This window comes from Syngnathoides biaculeatus, chromosome 9 (assembly GCF_019802595.1).
Source record: "Syngnathoides biaculeatus isolate LvHL_M chromosome 9, ASM1980259v1, whole genome shotgun sequence".
Taxonomy (NCBI): Eukaryota; Metazoa; Chordata; class Actinopteri; order Syngnathiformes; family Syngnathidae; genus Syngnathoides; species Syngnathoides biaculeatus.
In genome coordinates, this window is record NC_084648.1 from 1,511,453 (window position 1) to 1,527,037 (window position 15,585).

At 42.4% G+C, this 15,585-nt stretch overlaps 1 protein-coding gene across 1 annotated transcript; it reads right to left on the reverse strand.

Moving 5' to 3' along the window:
- Positions 1–1,328: 1,328 nt before the first annotated feature.
- Positions 1,329–6,744, reverse strand: LOC133506308 (tubulin beta-4B chain-like). The gene is made up of 5 exons (XM_061830322.1): positions 6,619–6,744; positions 4,685–4,793; positions 4,485–4,595; positions 4,125–4,369; positions 1,329–2,470 (listed from the first exon to the last, which is right to left on the reverse strand). The coding sequence occupies exons 1-5, from the start codon at positions 6,673–6,675 to the stop codon at positions 1,652–1,654; spliced, it is 1,341 nt and encodes a 446-aa protein (XP_061686306.1). The 5' UTR covers positions 6,676–6,744; the 3' UTR covers positions 1,329–1,651.
- Positions 6,745–15,585: the final 8,841 nt, after the last annotated feature.

A 15,585-nucleotide genomic window follows, 5' to 3' on the forward strand; every position in this document is an offset into this window, starting at 1 on the left:
CGATGACAAAGGGCAGACTGAGCAGCATCCAACCATCATTGGAATTTTACATGGGTTGCTGCTGGCAATGTTAACCAAAGTCTTATACCTGTACTTCTGGAGCACCCACCAAAGGACTCCCCTCGGGGAAAAGGTTGAATGCCTTCTCCAAGACTACGGAGCACATATAAACTAGTTGGGCGAGCTTCCATGAACCCTCCAGAAGTGTGATCCCCTGTAGTTAGAACACATCCTCCATGCATCTTCAAAAGGGGAACCACTTCCCATGTCTTTCAATTCAGAGATACAGGGTTCCCTCGCTACTTCGTGCTTCAGTTTTTGTGGCTCCAGTGCTCCCCCCCCCAAAAAAAAACAACCCCAAAAACTTTGGAAAAATACAGCCATATTGGCATATTGTGGAAAGACGCATTGATACAAGGTGCGTAATTGGTCCCCAGCGCAACATGGACCAATGAAAGCATGTGTGGATTTATCTCGTGAGGTCATTGGCTGCACATCATCAAAGCCTCACCAACAACTTCTGTCCCATCCTCTTCTATGTCCATCCTTACCATCATTTTCTATGCTGTTGACTGTCTGCGTGATAACCTCTCGTGTTCACAATGGCACCAAAGCACCATGCTGATGTGAAAACTTCCTCTGAAGCCCCCAAGAGGGTAGGACAGGGGGAAAAAAACAGTTTTATTGGACACTATTAGCTCGGCAGCATCCTTTACGGCTGGTATCCACTAACAGGTTTAGGGATTAATGCCACGACAGCCAAAGCGCCAGTCAGCCACCTTCGCAATGGAAGCGTTCCTCCTAATCATGCACCTCTCAGGTTTCACATTTCCCATGTGAGCATTTAGGTCCTTAAGTAAAACGAGGGAGTCCCCAGTCACGGAGTGCTCTTGAACACCCTCCAAGGATTCCAAAAAGGGTGGGTAGTCTAATCTCTTTTTTGGTGCATAGGCAAAAATGAACAGGTTCATCTTATCTCATGATTGCAACACACGCTTTCTACAAACTATCCCACACAGTGTGTTAATACTGTAAAATATATATGCATACCCTGCTTGAGGGTCAGGTAGCTGAACTTGTCCAACATCCCATGTTCCAACCCAATTGGTGTGACATGCAGAGGTTCAACCCCTAATTTTTACCTTCAACTCAAAAGCTTTGCTGATTTCTCAGTTAGTCATTACAATGGTTTACAAACCTGAATTTCACAAACTAACTTGGTGTGTCCGTCTTCCACACTGCTTCCCATTGAAAATCATACTTGATAAATATACAGTAATTCACAATATCCAGTAAACAGCTGGATAGAGATATACAAACATCCATGGCAGTGAATTACTTTATTAAAACTTTGAAAACACCATTGATATGTTTACAATACATTTATTGAACTAAAGTACCAAATTAAACAACTTAATTCAAACACAACATATTACATTTGGGCCAGATGCAGAATTGTGTAGTTGTGAACAGAACCCTAACCCTAATCTACTTTTGCAGAAAGATGAAAACAGACCTCCATGTGGTCACAGGCATATTAAAGCTAACACACCTTTACCTGAAAAATATATATAGGCGGGAATGATAGAACAGCTAATGCAGACCCAGTGAGTGGTTAGTAAGTGCATAGAGACATTGAACTGCATAGGTTTTAGGCACCTTCCTCCTCCTCTTCTGCTTCCTCTTCAAAATCTCCCTCCTCAGCAGTAGCATCCTGGTACTGCTGGTACTCTGACACCAAGTCGTTCATGTTACTCTCCGCCTCAGTGAACTCCATCTCATCCATCCCCTCTCCTGTGTACCAGTGGAGGAAAGCCTTGCGGCGGAACATAGCAGTGAACTGGTCAGAGATGCGCTTGAACAGCTCCTGGATGGCAGTGCTGTTGCCAATGAAGGTGGAAGACATCTTAAGGCCCCGGGGTGGGATGTCGCATACCGCTGTTTTGACGTTGTTGGGGATCCACTCGACAAAGTAGCTGCTGTTTTTGTTTTGCACGTTCAGCATCTGCTCATCAACTTCCTTCATGGACATGCGGCCGCGAAATATGGCAGCCACGGTCAGGTAACGTCCGTGGCGGGGGTCACAAGCAGCCATCATATTTTTGGCATCAAACATCTGCAGGGTTAGTTCAGGCACGGTGAGGGCTCTGTACTGTGTGCTCCCCCTGCTCGTGAGCGGGGCAAACCCCGGCATGAAGAAGTGCAAACGGGGGAAGGGGACCATGTTGACAGCTAGTTTGCGTAGGTCTGCATTCAGCTGACCAGGAAAACGCAAGCAGGTTGTCACACCACTCATGGTGGCAGAAACCAGGTGATTGAGATCTCCGTAAGTGGGCGTGGTCAGCTTGAGGGTACGGAAGCAGATGTCATACAAGGCTTCGTTATCAATGCAGTAGGTCTCATCGGTGTTCTCGACAAGCTGGTGGACCGACAGTGTAGCATTGTAGGGCTCCACTACTGTGTCAGACACCTGCAGACAAAATATTCCAATTAAAAAGCAGAATTTCACTCATCTCAGTATATAACTTCACAAATGAGTCATTCCAAATTCAGAGCACATTTTCTGTCCCCACACCAATTCCCCTCTGTAAAATACACCAAATTAAAAAAAAATGCTCTTGTTGTGTAAATATTAAGTATTCTGAGACACATTGTAACTGTAGCTTTGGTAAAAGGAATTCCTAAATATTAGCCTTTTTTTTGGCTATTGTCCCTCCTCCTTGATCATCAACTTACATACTAAGTGTAAAAGATACAATAAATTCCGAGACAGCTTTTACTATATTAATATCTTAACAAGTCTTCTTTGCAAGTTTTAAAGCATTTTCTTTTATCACAGACCTTTTAAAAAGTTTACATATTCTCCCCGTGGCTGCATGACTTTTTTCCCACATCCCCAAAACATGCACGGTAGGGTGATTGAAGACTCTAAATTGCCCCGAGGAGTGATCATAGGTGTGTCTGTTTGTCTCTAAGCGCCCTGTGATTGGCTGGCTACCAGTTTAGGGTGCACCCCGCCTCTCCCTTTGAGTCTGCTGGAATGGAATCTAGCACGGCTGAGACCTGAGTCAGGATTCACGGTATGAAAAATCCATGGATATGTACTGTGGAACATCAAAAAATGATTAACGTGAATAAAAGAAATGAGCAGCACATTTTCAAATGATAAAGTTATGTCCCACTTTCAGATTTTTTTTTCAGACAAGGAAAAGAACTTTCCTAGCATTGGTTTGGTTTTCCAAAATCAACCATGCACTTCCTGAGCCATTTATCCTCACGAGGGTCACAGGAGTGCTGGAGCCTATCCTAGCTGTCATTGGGCTGGAGGCAGGGTACACCCTGAACTGGTTGCCAGTGAACAGTGGGAAGATATCAACAATGTCACTGAGCAGGAACTGATCCCATGCTGCCCACACCAAGGTCCAAAGTCAGCTGTCTGTACCACGACACCGTCAGTAACTCCAAATTCAACCAATGAATTAAAAAGGAAACAAAAGAAAAATATCTGAAACCAAATTTTCCTCATCTTACTGAATTTGACTCGCCATGTTTGGAGGAAGAAGAATGGAGAGCATGACCTTAAGAACACCAAACCCACTGTTAAGAATGGAGGTTTAAGCATTATGCTTTGGAGGTGTTGATCTGCAAAGAGTACAGGTCAACTTCACCGTATCAAGACAACTATGGTTGGAGCCATGTACTGTGACTTCCTGGGTGACAACTTCTTCCTTTCAGCCAGAAAAAAATGGGTTATTGATGGGGCTCCAAGCAGGATGATGAGCCAAAGCACACAGCCAAAGAAATCAAGGAGTAGCTAAAGAAGAATCACATGAAGGTCACAGAGTGATCTCACCAGTCTCTTCACCTAAATCTAGATTTTGTTTTGCTATTCAGTCCCTCCCTGTTAACATACTTCTGACATTAAAATAATGACCATTCATGTCTTTGTCAGTGGCTAAACATGCAAAATCACTGGGGGATCAAATCATTATTGCTTCAACTAAATGGATGTGTGTTCATGTGTGACTAAAATACATGGTCATACTTTCAAAAATATTGGTGATCAAACTGTCCTACAATTCTGAACTGACCCTTCAAAAAGGTGTGTGTGACATGAGTTGTACCTTAGGAGAGGGCACCACACTAAAGGTGTTCATGATGCGGTCAGGGTATTCCTCGCGGATCTTGCTGATGAGCAGAGTTCCCATCCCAGAGCCGGTGCCACCACCCAAAGAATGAGTAAGCTGGAACCCCTGTAAGCAGTCACAGCCTTCGGCCTCCTTCCTCACGACATCCAAAACCGAGTCCACCAACTCGGCTCCTTCTGTGTAGTGACCCTTGGCCCAATTGTTTCCCGCTCCACTCTGGCCTGGAAAGAAAGACCTAATTATGATCTTCTAGACTACAGTTGAATTTCAACCAGTCATGTCTTTTCTTATATTATTTGCAATCATGAAGAAGGAGCATGAAAAGGTGTAGCTTACCGAAGACAAAGTTGTCAGGTCTAAAGATCCTGCCAAATGGGCCTGACCGGACAGAGTCCATTGTGCCTGGCTCCAAATCCACCAAGATCGCCCTTGGGACATATTTTCCTCCTGGATATCAAATTGTTCAACTAAAACTTGGATTTTTATTCCATTAAAACAAATGCAAGTCATTACAGTTGTGTTCAAGGTGTCCGAACCTGTAGCCTCGTTATAGTAGACATTGATTCTTTCCAGTTGGAGCTTATCATCACCGTGGTAGGTACCGGTAGGGTCGATACCATGCTCGTCACTGATCACCTCCCAAAACTGTGACAGACAAAGCAATTCACAGTACGCAGGAAACATACTGTACACGTTACCAATGCGGTCCAATGTTTGGCACCGAAGCTTTTGAACAACATAGTTTATGATTTTGCCTAGAATGTAGTTGTACATTAACTTGAAATGAAAGAATCAAGATGACATTGAAGAGTAGATCACAAAAATAAGTTGCACTAAACTGACATTTACTATAAGATATTAGAAACATTTTGTACTCAGCACCTAAATTTTCTATGGGTCAAACTATTTGAACAATTTTCACAATTGTATGTATAGCTATTTCTTTCCTCCACGGAGAAGCTTTGCCAGACCTATACAGCAAACACATTCACTTTTTGATTGCTTGCGGATCTTACTGGCTTCAATTCTATAAGTGAAAACCACGCATTGCAATGTTTTTACGAATAGAGTCCTCAGTGTCAATCGCAAAACACTGTATGTTCTTTTATTCCTAGTCAACTGAGGCAAATTTCATGGCAAAGTGCTTTTGTTGCTAAAGTTGTACAGAAGGCAAAAGGACTCATATTTTGCCACACCCTGCACACCTGGACCAGTGGAAAATTGGGAGTGTGCCAACCTAGCTTCTTTTTGAAGTGAACATCCATCAATTGTCTGAGCCGCATATCCTCATAAAGGTCACAGGAGTGAGTACTGGAGCCTATCTCGACTATCTTCAGGGAGGAGGTCCAGTATACCCTGAACTGGTTGCCGGCCAATCGCAGGGCACATAGAAACAAACAACCATCTGCACTCTCAATCCCATCTAAGGGAAATTTTGAGCCTCCAACTAATGCATGATTTTGGAATGTGGCAGGAAACCCGAGGACCCAGAGATAACCCACACAGGCACAGGGAGAACATGCAAACTCCACACAGGCGGGGCCGAGATTGAACCCGGTTCCTCAGAACTGTGAGACCAACGCACTAACCAATGGACAAAGGAATTTCCCATCTGTTTTTTTCTCTTCCCAATTTGAAGCAAATTGATCCCAAACAGTCAACAACAACAACTTGCAACACTTGGCAAAGATCGGGGCATAACCAGAAGTGGCTTCCCAGCTTCGTTTTTGTGAGCTCATCTGTGTCATGCGAGATTTTGTGAGTGGCAGTAGAACAGAATTGTTGTGTGGTCTTCTGTGTGGACATTTTCCAATAACACCACACGCAGTACCACCAAAACAGTGAAATGACTAATTTGTGATTGATCTTTACTTTGAGGGGTATGTCACAGATACAAAAAAAAAAAAAATTTTGAGATTTGAATGTATGAACTAGGCCTTATCACATTTACCATCATAGAACAATTACGCCCAGCAAAAGAATCCAAACACACCGGTGTAACACACAAGATGCGTGGCGTGTGTTGCAAGTTTAACCGAGGATTATACAAACGTTACAAAATCTGATTTAAACAGGTAGGGTCCATTGATACAACCGAGCGTGATATCTTCAAAATCTTCAGAACAACCTGTCCAGTGCTTCAGGAAATCGAATTGAACTATGTCTCAATCAGCAGACATGGCGATCAATTAGTTTTAAACACATCTTTTTATAGTTTTAAACAACCACACAACCTCTTGAGAAAACTACAATATTCTTTTTCACCAGCTCCCAGTGGTTTAGAAACCCATGTAAAACACATGAAAGACTAAGAAACAGCATATACACCTACGGCAAAAAGATAGTCATAAAAGAAAATCAGTCACATCTGTTTGCAAACAGTGCAAGACACTTACTATTTTTCATAATCATGTCCACAGACTGCCAAGCAACAGAAGACAGGTTGCTAATCAAAGTATCATGAGCGTACCTTTGCACCAATCTGGTTCCCACATTGCCCGGCCTGAAGGTGAACAATCTCACGCATGTTGCTGTGTTGGATGCTGCGTCCACCAGGAGCTGCTCTTTAGTGGCGACTGGAGGTTGTGTGCCGTGCACCGTGTGTTGGACAAAAGGCGTAGGACTGTGGATTAGTTTCCAGCCTCAACCTGCCCTTCCCACTTTGTCCTACTTTCCTACTTCCTGGATTGTGCAACGTCTATCTTTTCTGAAACAACAACCTGGCACAACTGGATGATTACCTGGGTACCTGCCCAAAGGAGGATGGATCAAGAACTTGCTGGACAGGACTTGTATGACTTATTTTTATTGTTATTTTTATTTTGTAACATGGCACAGACTTATGTCCTGGATTCATACATGAAGAAGAATCCATAAAAATGCACTTCATGCACTTTTTAGTGTTACACAAACTGAATTTGACAGTAAGATAGGATTTGGGGTGCAGCTGTATATACCAGTGATTCCCATTCAGGTTTCTGCGACAGATGATCAGAGGTGCAGCGGGAAATTGTCCAATGTTGCTAAATTGGTCTCAAAATGATTTATTAATGATGTGTAACATGTATTTTTCCCAAATATCTATGCCAGTGCCATATATTCACCTGTGATACAGTTGAATACCCTCCCACTAGATTGCAGAAGGTACATAGCAACAGTTTATGTATTTGCTAAATACCAGAATAATGAAAGAAATTTTTCTAGACTATTTCTCATTACTTCAGAGTCAGAAGTTTACAGACAGTTATAGTCCATGACCAAGTCACTTATCCTCACAAAGGTTGCAGGAGTGGCAGGGCCTATACCAGCTAACATTGAGCGTAACTACACCCTGAACTGGTTGTTTATTTTAATAATAGACTGATTTGGTACAATTGGAATTATAAGCGATGTTATTTTCGCTTGTCCTTTATTGTCACACCACTGATCATTTCCGACAGCACACTTGATCATTTTTCTCATGACACACTATGGTGCCAATGCACTCTTGTTGCTTATCACTGATGCTAGATTATTCTGTATACCACATCATGTTTTATGGAATGTTGTGTAACTCGAGCCCAGCACCCTCTTGGAGATGGAATGTGGAACCTGAGATTAAAAATATACATGGATAATGATATATCCATCTGACAATGAATTGTATGTATGTATGATGTAAACAGCACTCCCAGAGCTGCATTGCATTTATAGTACTGATCGAACACAATGACTTTTATAAAGGTTTCAATAAAGAAATTGACCATGTTTTCTTTTTTTTACATGTGTTCTTCATCTCAATTATGCCAACCAAGCATAGTGATGCAGTTTGGTGTCTAAAGCTGTGCAGTATATTTTCAAGCCAACATTATAATACCTTGTGTGACCAGAAAGAGGCAACAAAGATCCATTTCCATGTTCCAAAGCAATAGCGAGGACTACCACAAGTATGTTGCTGGGCTCCTATCAATATTTTTTCAATTGTTTAGTCCTAGAGATGCAAAGATCCCCGGTTGAATGTGTTACAGTGTGAAATAAACTAAATAGATTTAATAAGCAAATGTAAAATAAGATAAAGATGAAACAAGAAAATGGTGTGGAATGTGACTTTATTTTACAAAAAAATAATTGACAAGTAACATGTAACAAATAAAGACTTCAAAAATAAAAATTCAAGTACTGGTTGAACTCCCGTGCTTAAGGTAACTCAAGAGTTATAATTATTTTTTTATTGTCAATTTTATACAATATTAAAATGACGGGAAGTGGGAATTACATTACATGTTGCATGTTGTTGTTTAAGAGCGAGCTACCGTTGGACAAACATTTATGCAAAACAAATGAAAAAAACCCATAGCTTTGCTTTCATTGGGAAATCAGTCACAAAACATGGCATTAGCTAACCGTAAAAGAGTGAAAACAATTCTAATTACATTTTCTTTTTTTTCCCTTTGTATTACACATATTTTGAACATGAGAAGTTTGGGTTTGGAGATAATTGCTTCAAGCTTCAGGAAGAACTAGCCCAGACGTGCCAGTTTTCTCATCGGCAGCTTGGCTGGGGATGTGGTCGGTAGCAAAAACTTCTGAGAGTAGCACATCACAAACAACCTCACCTGGTCAGTGAACACTGTGACGATATCAAGATGAATGTCCTGGAAAAGATGAGGAAAGCCCACCTGCCTCTACGCATCCTCACTACATTCTCCAGAACTGCCATTACCTTGTGGTGTGGAGGACTGAAAGAATATGAGGAGTAGCGTCTTCCCTCCATCCAAGAACATTGGAAAGAAATGAACTTATCTCAACCATTACATTTGAACTGTACTGTATTTTAAATACGTTTGGGCAGAGGATCGGTATGACTGTCTGTCTCAGTCTCAAAGTAGAATTAATGTGTTAGTCTCCTATAATAGTGTATTTAAAAATAGAAAGGGTGGTGAACCTTCCCAGGAGGAGTTGTTCAGAATCGCCTCTGAACAATAGCCTGAAATTGCGATATCTAATTGGTCATTCAACCATTAAAAAAAAGAGAGAGACTGGGGGAAATAGGATCTATGGGAGAGTTTTGTGGCAAGAAACTACATCTCAGATTTGCCCTCAAAAGAACCAAAACCCCAAAACAATTATAACGATCGTCGAGAGTTTTGAAGAAATAGTTGGACGGACGAAACTTACATGCTTTGTCAAACCCAAATGCTACGTTCTGTCATTTCTACCAAGCAAACGGAAACACAACAACTTGTTCAGTGGGGATGGTGGCAATCATATTTCACTTAGATTTTGAGGGCTTTGGTTGTCTTTGTGTGCTGCTGAAATTGGTGTGATGAGATGAAATATTTAAGTTGCATAACTGGGCAAAAAGGGTGGCATGGTGGATGACTGTTTTTACCTCTGCCTCACATTTCTGAGGACTGTGGTTCAAAGGCTGCCTCCACCTGTGTGGAGTTTGCATGTTCTCCCCCTATCTGCATGAGTTTTCTCCGGGCACTCGGGTTTCCTCCCACCTTCCGAAAAACATGCACGGTAGGTTAATTAGGAACTCTAAATTGCCCCTAGGTAGGACTGTGAGTGCGACGGCTTGTTTGTACCCTGCCCTTCGCTGGTGACCAGTTCAGGGTGTACCCTGCCCTTGCCCGAAGTTAGCTGGGATAGACTACAGCAAGCCTGCAACCCTAGTGAGGATAAGTGGTATGGAAAACAGATGATTAAAACATACAAAATGCAGCAGTGACTAAAAGGCAAATACTTTTTCATGTGCCATGCCACCGTACATATCACAGTTTTATTACATTTGCCCGTTTAGTTAGGGGTGTAACCAAGAAAATGAAAAATAATATGAATTTTACATGATTTGACTGTAACTTAATACAATACAATCAAGTGGGACCTCTGACAACAATAAAAGTGACAAAATTCATCTGAAGTTAAACCTACATCAATTACTTGATAATACACAAGTACTGTACGACAGGAGTAAGGGACAAAGGTAATTGGCAAGTCATACAAGAATGAATAAAAGGAATTTGACAAAGTACTTAAAGCACGGAAAGAAGAACTACCCAGAAACAGGAAAGACATGAACCAAGCCTGTTCAACGTAAAACGTACCAAGCGCCAACATGGTACCTGCTGGCACGAAGTAACCCAGAAGGACCACGTTCCCCATGGGCCTGTTCTATATTTAGGTAAGCAGTGACGGGACATTGTGGTTTCCTCAGAATGTAGTTGAAGTAATCTTTGCAAACTTGAAACAATTGCAGAACACTTGTTGATAATAAAATAGTAATCATAGTCTTTGATAAAAAAATTTGAACACACTTTCTAATGCATTCTAGTTACATTTTTGAGCTGTAGTCTAGATGCATATACTGAAATGAAATCCATCCATTTTCTTAGCTGCTTACCCTCACGAGGGTCACGAAAGTGCTGGAGCCAATCCCAGCTGTCAACAGGCAGGAGGCAGTGTACACCCTGAACTGGTTGCCAGCCAATCGCAGACTGTAATGACATATTATTGTGTGCTGAAAGGTAATTTGAGCCAATTTGTTATCTCAAATGTGTGCATCAAACTGTTACCCTTTTGCATTAATCTGTAACCCAGAACAAGCTCTCACTTTCAAAAAGGTTGGTGACCCATCACATACAGTATTGAGTCCACTAAGAACAACAACAATAAACTGGTGGTCCCAGTGGGAACGTGCCATTGTTTGGATCTTAGCTTCCCACTTCACCACTGGGACTGTCATCATTGTCCTGCAGCTCAACTTTTTCCAATTAGTGACAAAAGCAAGACTTTACAGTTCCTACCAATTTTCATTTTACAGGCATTGAGTTGTGGTAAGATGAGCTATGGACCAGTGCCTGTGTATTTATGCACAAGCGGATCGACTCCTTTACATTAATGAGAAAAAAAAAAACCGCAAGGCTTGTAAAAACAGTGATCATTGAAGAGGAGCGTTGGTGTATCACAATGACATACATATGCAGTACTGTACTTACTTACTGAGGAACAGAATGACCAACAGATTGCATTACAGAAAACGTTGAATTAAAAATAAGGCACTATAAAGACAAAATGAAACAATTTCAATAGGTTCTCTTGGTAGTGATAAAAAATTGTGATTTATTCAAACAGTATCATAAAAATCAATGGGGGTTTTACTGGGGTAATTTAGATTCTTCCAATTCAGAATTGATGACTTTACTGAGTTAGAAGCCCTTAGAAGTATCTTGTTATTGTTTTAAATGGCTGAAAAGGATTATATGCGTGAATTTGGTTGTGCGCATTGTTCCTCCAGTCAGTATGATGTTTGATGGATTTAGACAGTACTATGCAGTAGAAAGTAAACGTATTAGAGAAGTTCCAGAACTCTGTGTCACAAAAGGTCAAATATATCCTCATGGAGTCCAGCACAGGCTACCAGCCTTGTCGGCCATATACATAATCTTAGTAAATAAGTGAAATGAAATTAAATGAAACAATAAGTAAATTGTAGATCAATGTGCAATATACTTGATAATATTTTCATGGAATTGTGAGGTGGATTTATACAGAATGTTTTATTTCTTGTGGACGCAAACCAGTTCAGTGGAATTGTCGTAAAACTGTAAGCTTCAACAATATATGAGGGATTACTCTTTTTGAGTGTCTGATAAACATTTACATTGTTACTGTCACGACCCATCGATGCGGGAGAGTACGCAAATGCAGGACTCCGGAGATGCAGAGGCAGTTTGGGAAAAGCGTTTATTTGTTCCAAGGTCGGGGATCAGGCAGACAGTCAACTGGAGCACCGGTAACCAGGACGTCAGTTGTAGAAGGCAGGTCAGCGGGCAAGCAGGGATCGGTACACCGGAGATCAGTCGGAGAGAGCAGCATTCTCAAGGATGCCAAGCTTACGGGGTTGGTCGGAGGACAGGCGGCGGTCGGTACACAAGGGTTCAGGATCAGGAAACGAGGAAGTGGGGGAACGAGGCATGGATGGCAACGATCTCGCAAAGACAGACCGTCTGCTGGTTTTGATATATACTGGGGTTAATTATCAACGATGAGGCGTAGGTGTGCACCTCCTAATCAACCCAGGTGGGTAGGGGACCTGCACAGCCAGGGCTGTGACCGGCAGGACCATGACAGTTACAGTATTTATTAGTTTAGTGTGTGTCTTCATGTAGGCCAGGAGTCTTTTGCTTTTCTTTTTGGCTTGTCCTGTTAGGGATCGCCACAGCGTATCATCTTTTTCCATCTAAGCCTATCTCCTTCACCTTCCTCTCTAATACCAACTGCCCTCATGTCTTCCCTCACCACATCCATAAACCTTTTCTTTGGTCTTCCTCTCGCTCTTTTGCCTGCCAGCTCCATTCTCAGCACCCTTCTACCAATATACTCGACAGCTTCATCTTCAGCACCACTGTAACAATGTACTCACTCTCTTGCCTTTGGAATTGTCCAAACCATTGAAGTCTGCTCTCTCTTCCCTTGTCTCCAAAACATTGACTTTGGCTTTCCTCTAATGAGCTCATTTCTAATCCTATCCAACCAGCTCACTACCAGCATCTTCATTTCTGCCACTTCCAGTTCTGTTCCCTGTTGTTCCTTCAGTGCCACCGTCTCTAATTCATACATCATGCCCGGCCCCACCACTGTTTCATAAACTTGGCCTTAATCCTAGCGGAGACTCTTCTGTCACATAACACACGAGACACCTTCTGCCAGCTGTTATAACCTGCTTGGACCCGTTTCTTCACTTCCTTACCACACTCACCATTGCTCTGGATTATTGACCCCAAAGTATTTCATGCAGTCCACCCTCACCATCTCTTCTGCCTGGAGCCTCACTCCCCACTCCCCACTCCCCACCACCTCATTCACGCACATATACTCTGTTTTACTTTGACTAATCTTCATTCCTCTCCTTTCCAGTGCATGCCTCCATCTTTTTAATTGTTCCTCCACTTTCTCCCTGCTTTCACTGCATATTGTGATATCATCTGCAATGGTCCAAGGGGATTCTAGTCCAACCTCATCTGTCAGCCTATCCATTACCACAGCAAAGAGGAAGGTATTCAGAGCTAATCCCTGATGCAGTCCCACCTCCACCTTAAATTCCTCTGTCACACCTAAGGCACACCTCACCATTGTTCTGCTGCCATCATACATGTCCTGTACTATTTTAACATACTTCTCTGCCACACCAGACTTACGCATGCATGACCACAGTTCCTCTCTTGGTACTCTGTCATAGGCTTTCTCTAGATCCACAAAGACGCAATGTAGCTCCTTCTGACCTTCTCTGTACTTTTCAATTAGCATCCTCAAGGCAAATAATGCATCATTGGTACTCTTTCTAGGCATGAAACCATACTGTTGCTTCCAGATGCTTACTTCTGTCCTGAGTCTAGCCTCCACTACTCTTTCCCATAACTTCATTGTGTGGCTCATCAACTTTATTTCTCTATAGTTCCCAGAGCTCTGCACATCGCCTTTGTTCTTATAAATGGGGAGTAGCACACTTTTCCGCCTTTGTTCTGGCATCTTCTCTCCTCCTAGTATTCTGTTGAATAAGTTGGTCAAAATCTCCACAGCCAACTGTCTTTCCATTTTTCATTCTGTTCAGTGCCTTTCTAACTTCCCCCTTACTAATAATTGTCACTTCCTGGTCCTTCACATTTGCCTCTTATACTCTTCCTTCTCTCTCATTTTCTTCAATCATCAACTTGTCAAAGTATTCTTTTCATCTATTTCGCACATTACTGGCACCAGGCAACACATTTCTATCTGTATTCTTCTTATTTATTTATTTAGCCATCCATGCATTTTCTTAGCCACTTATCCTTACAAGGGTCACAGGTGTGCTGTAGCCCAGCTGTCAACAGGCAGGAGGTGGGGGGCACCCTGAACTGGTTTCCAGCCAATGCTTAACAGCTGCGCCATCGTGCTGCCATGCCTGATCGTTTAATTTGAATTAAATTTAAAAATTAAAAATACAATTAAAGGCATTCCACCTGATCCTTCAAATTTTCTTTAAAGAACTGTGCACATCTGACATATCCTGCCCGGGTAATGAGACATTTGAGCACAACTGTGTAATGTTCTCTCCTTTGCTACATCTCATTTTTTCCTTCTTTTTTTAACCTCTCCTTTTCAGGTGCATGGCCTTGCAGAATGGTAACTCTGTATGCCTTTTGTGCTGGAACAGTTTTGCTGTGCAGCGGGAGTTTGAAATACTCCCTCTGCTTAATTTCAATTTTTTAATGATTCTCTTCATTGAAAATGGAGCTGCAGAGAAAAGTTTTTTTTAGCGGACTTCTATAATCCATTTAATGAATCCCACCACCCTTCAGTGGTACAACCAGGTTCACGATTCTTGTTTTGCGTGCTTCTTCTCCTGTCCTTGTCCAGTTTTAAACATGCTGATAATAATTATGTAGCAGTCAACACACACTTACAAACATTTACATTTTTAACTGCCCAAAAACCAACAGCACATGCAGTGGGGCTTACATGTACATTGTTTGCTTAAAGCCTGGGTGTCATCCCTATAAACATTCTAAAATAGATATTGTAATGAATAATACATATAAAAGTATTCACTTCAATGTCTATACGGAAAAAAAAAGTGAGGGGAGAGAGCGTCATCCATGCACAAAGTTGCGCAATTGAGTGTCCCTCGACATCCAAGTGGTTGCCATATTAGTCGCGTCATCTGTCCTTGACGTCATCGTCTCTTCCTCCATTGAAAACGCGCAGTGCCTGCTACTATGGAAGCCGAACAACAGAGATATTCGCATTTTTCCGACGCCTCTTCTGACACCGAAGTTCTTTTCAAAAAGGACAACACCACACAACCGAATGAAGTAACCGGGGCAATTTTACACTATTGTTTCGAGCCCTCAGGGCAATATTACACTATTGTTTTGAGCCATATTCAGATGTTATCCGATCACGGCCAGACCAGATCCCGACCGATCCACTCCCGCGGCAGAGATGAGCCATTCCGGCTCATCGCAGCCGGCCGGTGCGGCTTATGACAGAGCCGAGCGGTGCTGCTATAGTCAGAGTCAAGCCGGGGCGATTTATGCGCGCATGCGACTGAGTAACGCATTCTCGGATGGGTTCTTCAGAGCCGCCGCCGTCGCAAAGCCCGACGCGCAGCCTTCGCAGAAGCTGTGACCGCCAAATGCAGCGCCTCAGCTGGTGTGGCTGGGTTTCGGTGCCAGTGGTGGCATATAAGGATGAGGTGGAGCCTAGCTATGTTGCTTTTAGGGGTAGGTTCAAAGTCACCGCAGTACTCGATGAACACTATCGAGACATTGTTGGCTGGGCGATGTGCACATCGACACATTTTATACGCGGATCTTTTGTTACCTTATGAGAGCGACCGATTACGTCGTCCGCCCCACACTAATTTTCATTTTTTTTGAGCTGTATACACAGCTACCTGTTATTTGGAACCCAC

Coding starts and splice junctions, on each gene's coding strand:
- LOC133506308 (XM_061830322.1), bottom strand. CDS start 6,675: ATGCGTGAGATTGTTCACCTTCAGGCCGGGCAATGTGGGAACCAGATT. Junction 4,596..4,684: donor CTACTATAACGAGGCTACAG/GTTCGGACACCT, acceptor TTTGATATCCAG/GAGGAAAATATGTCCCAAGG. Junction 2,471..4,124: donor GTGTGGTGCCCTCTCCTAAG/GTACAACTCATG, acceptor TTTTGTCTGCAG/GTGTCTGACACAGTAGTGGA.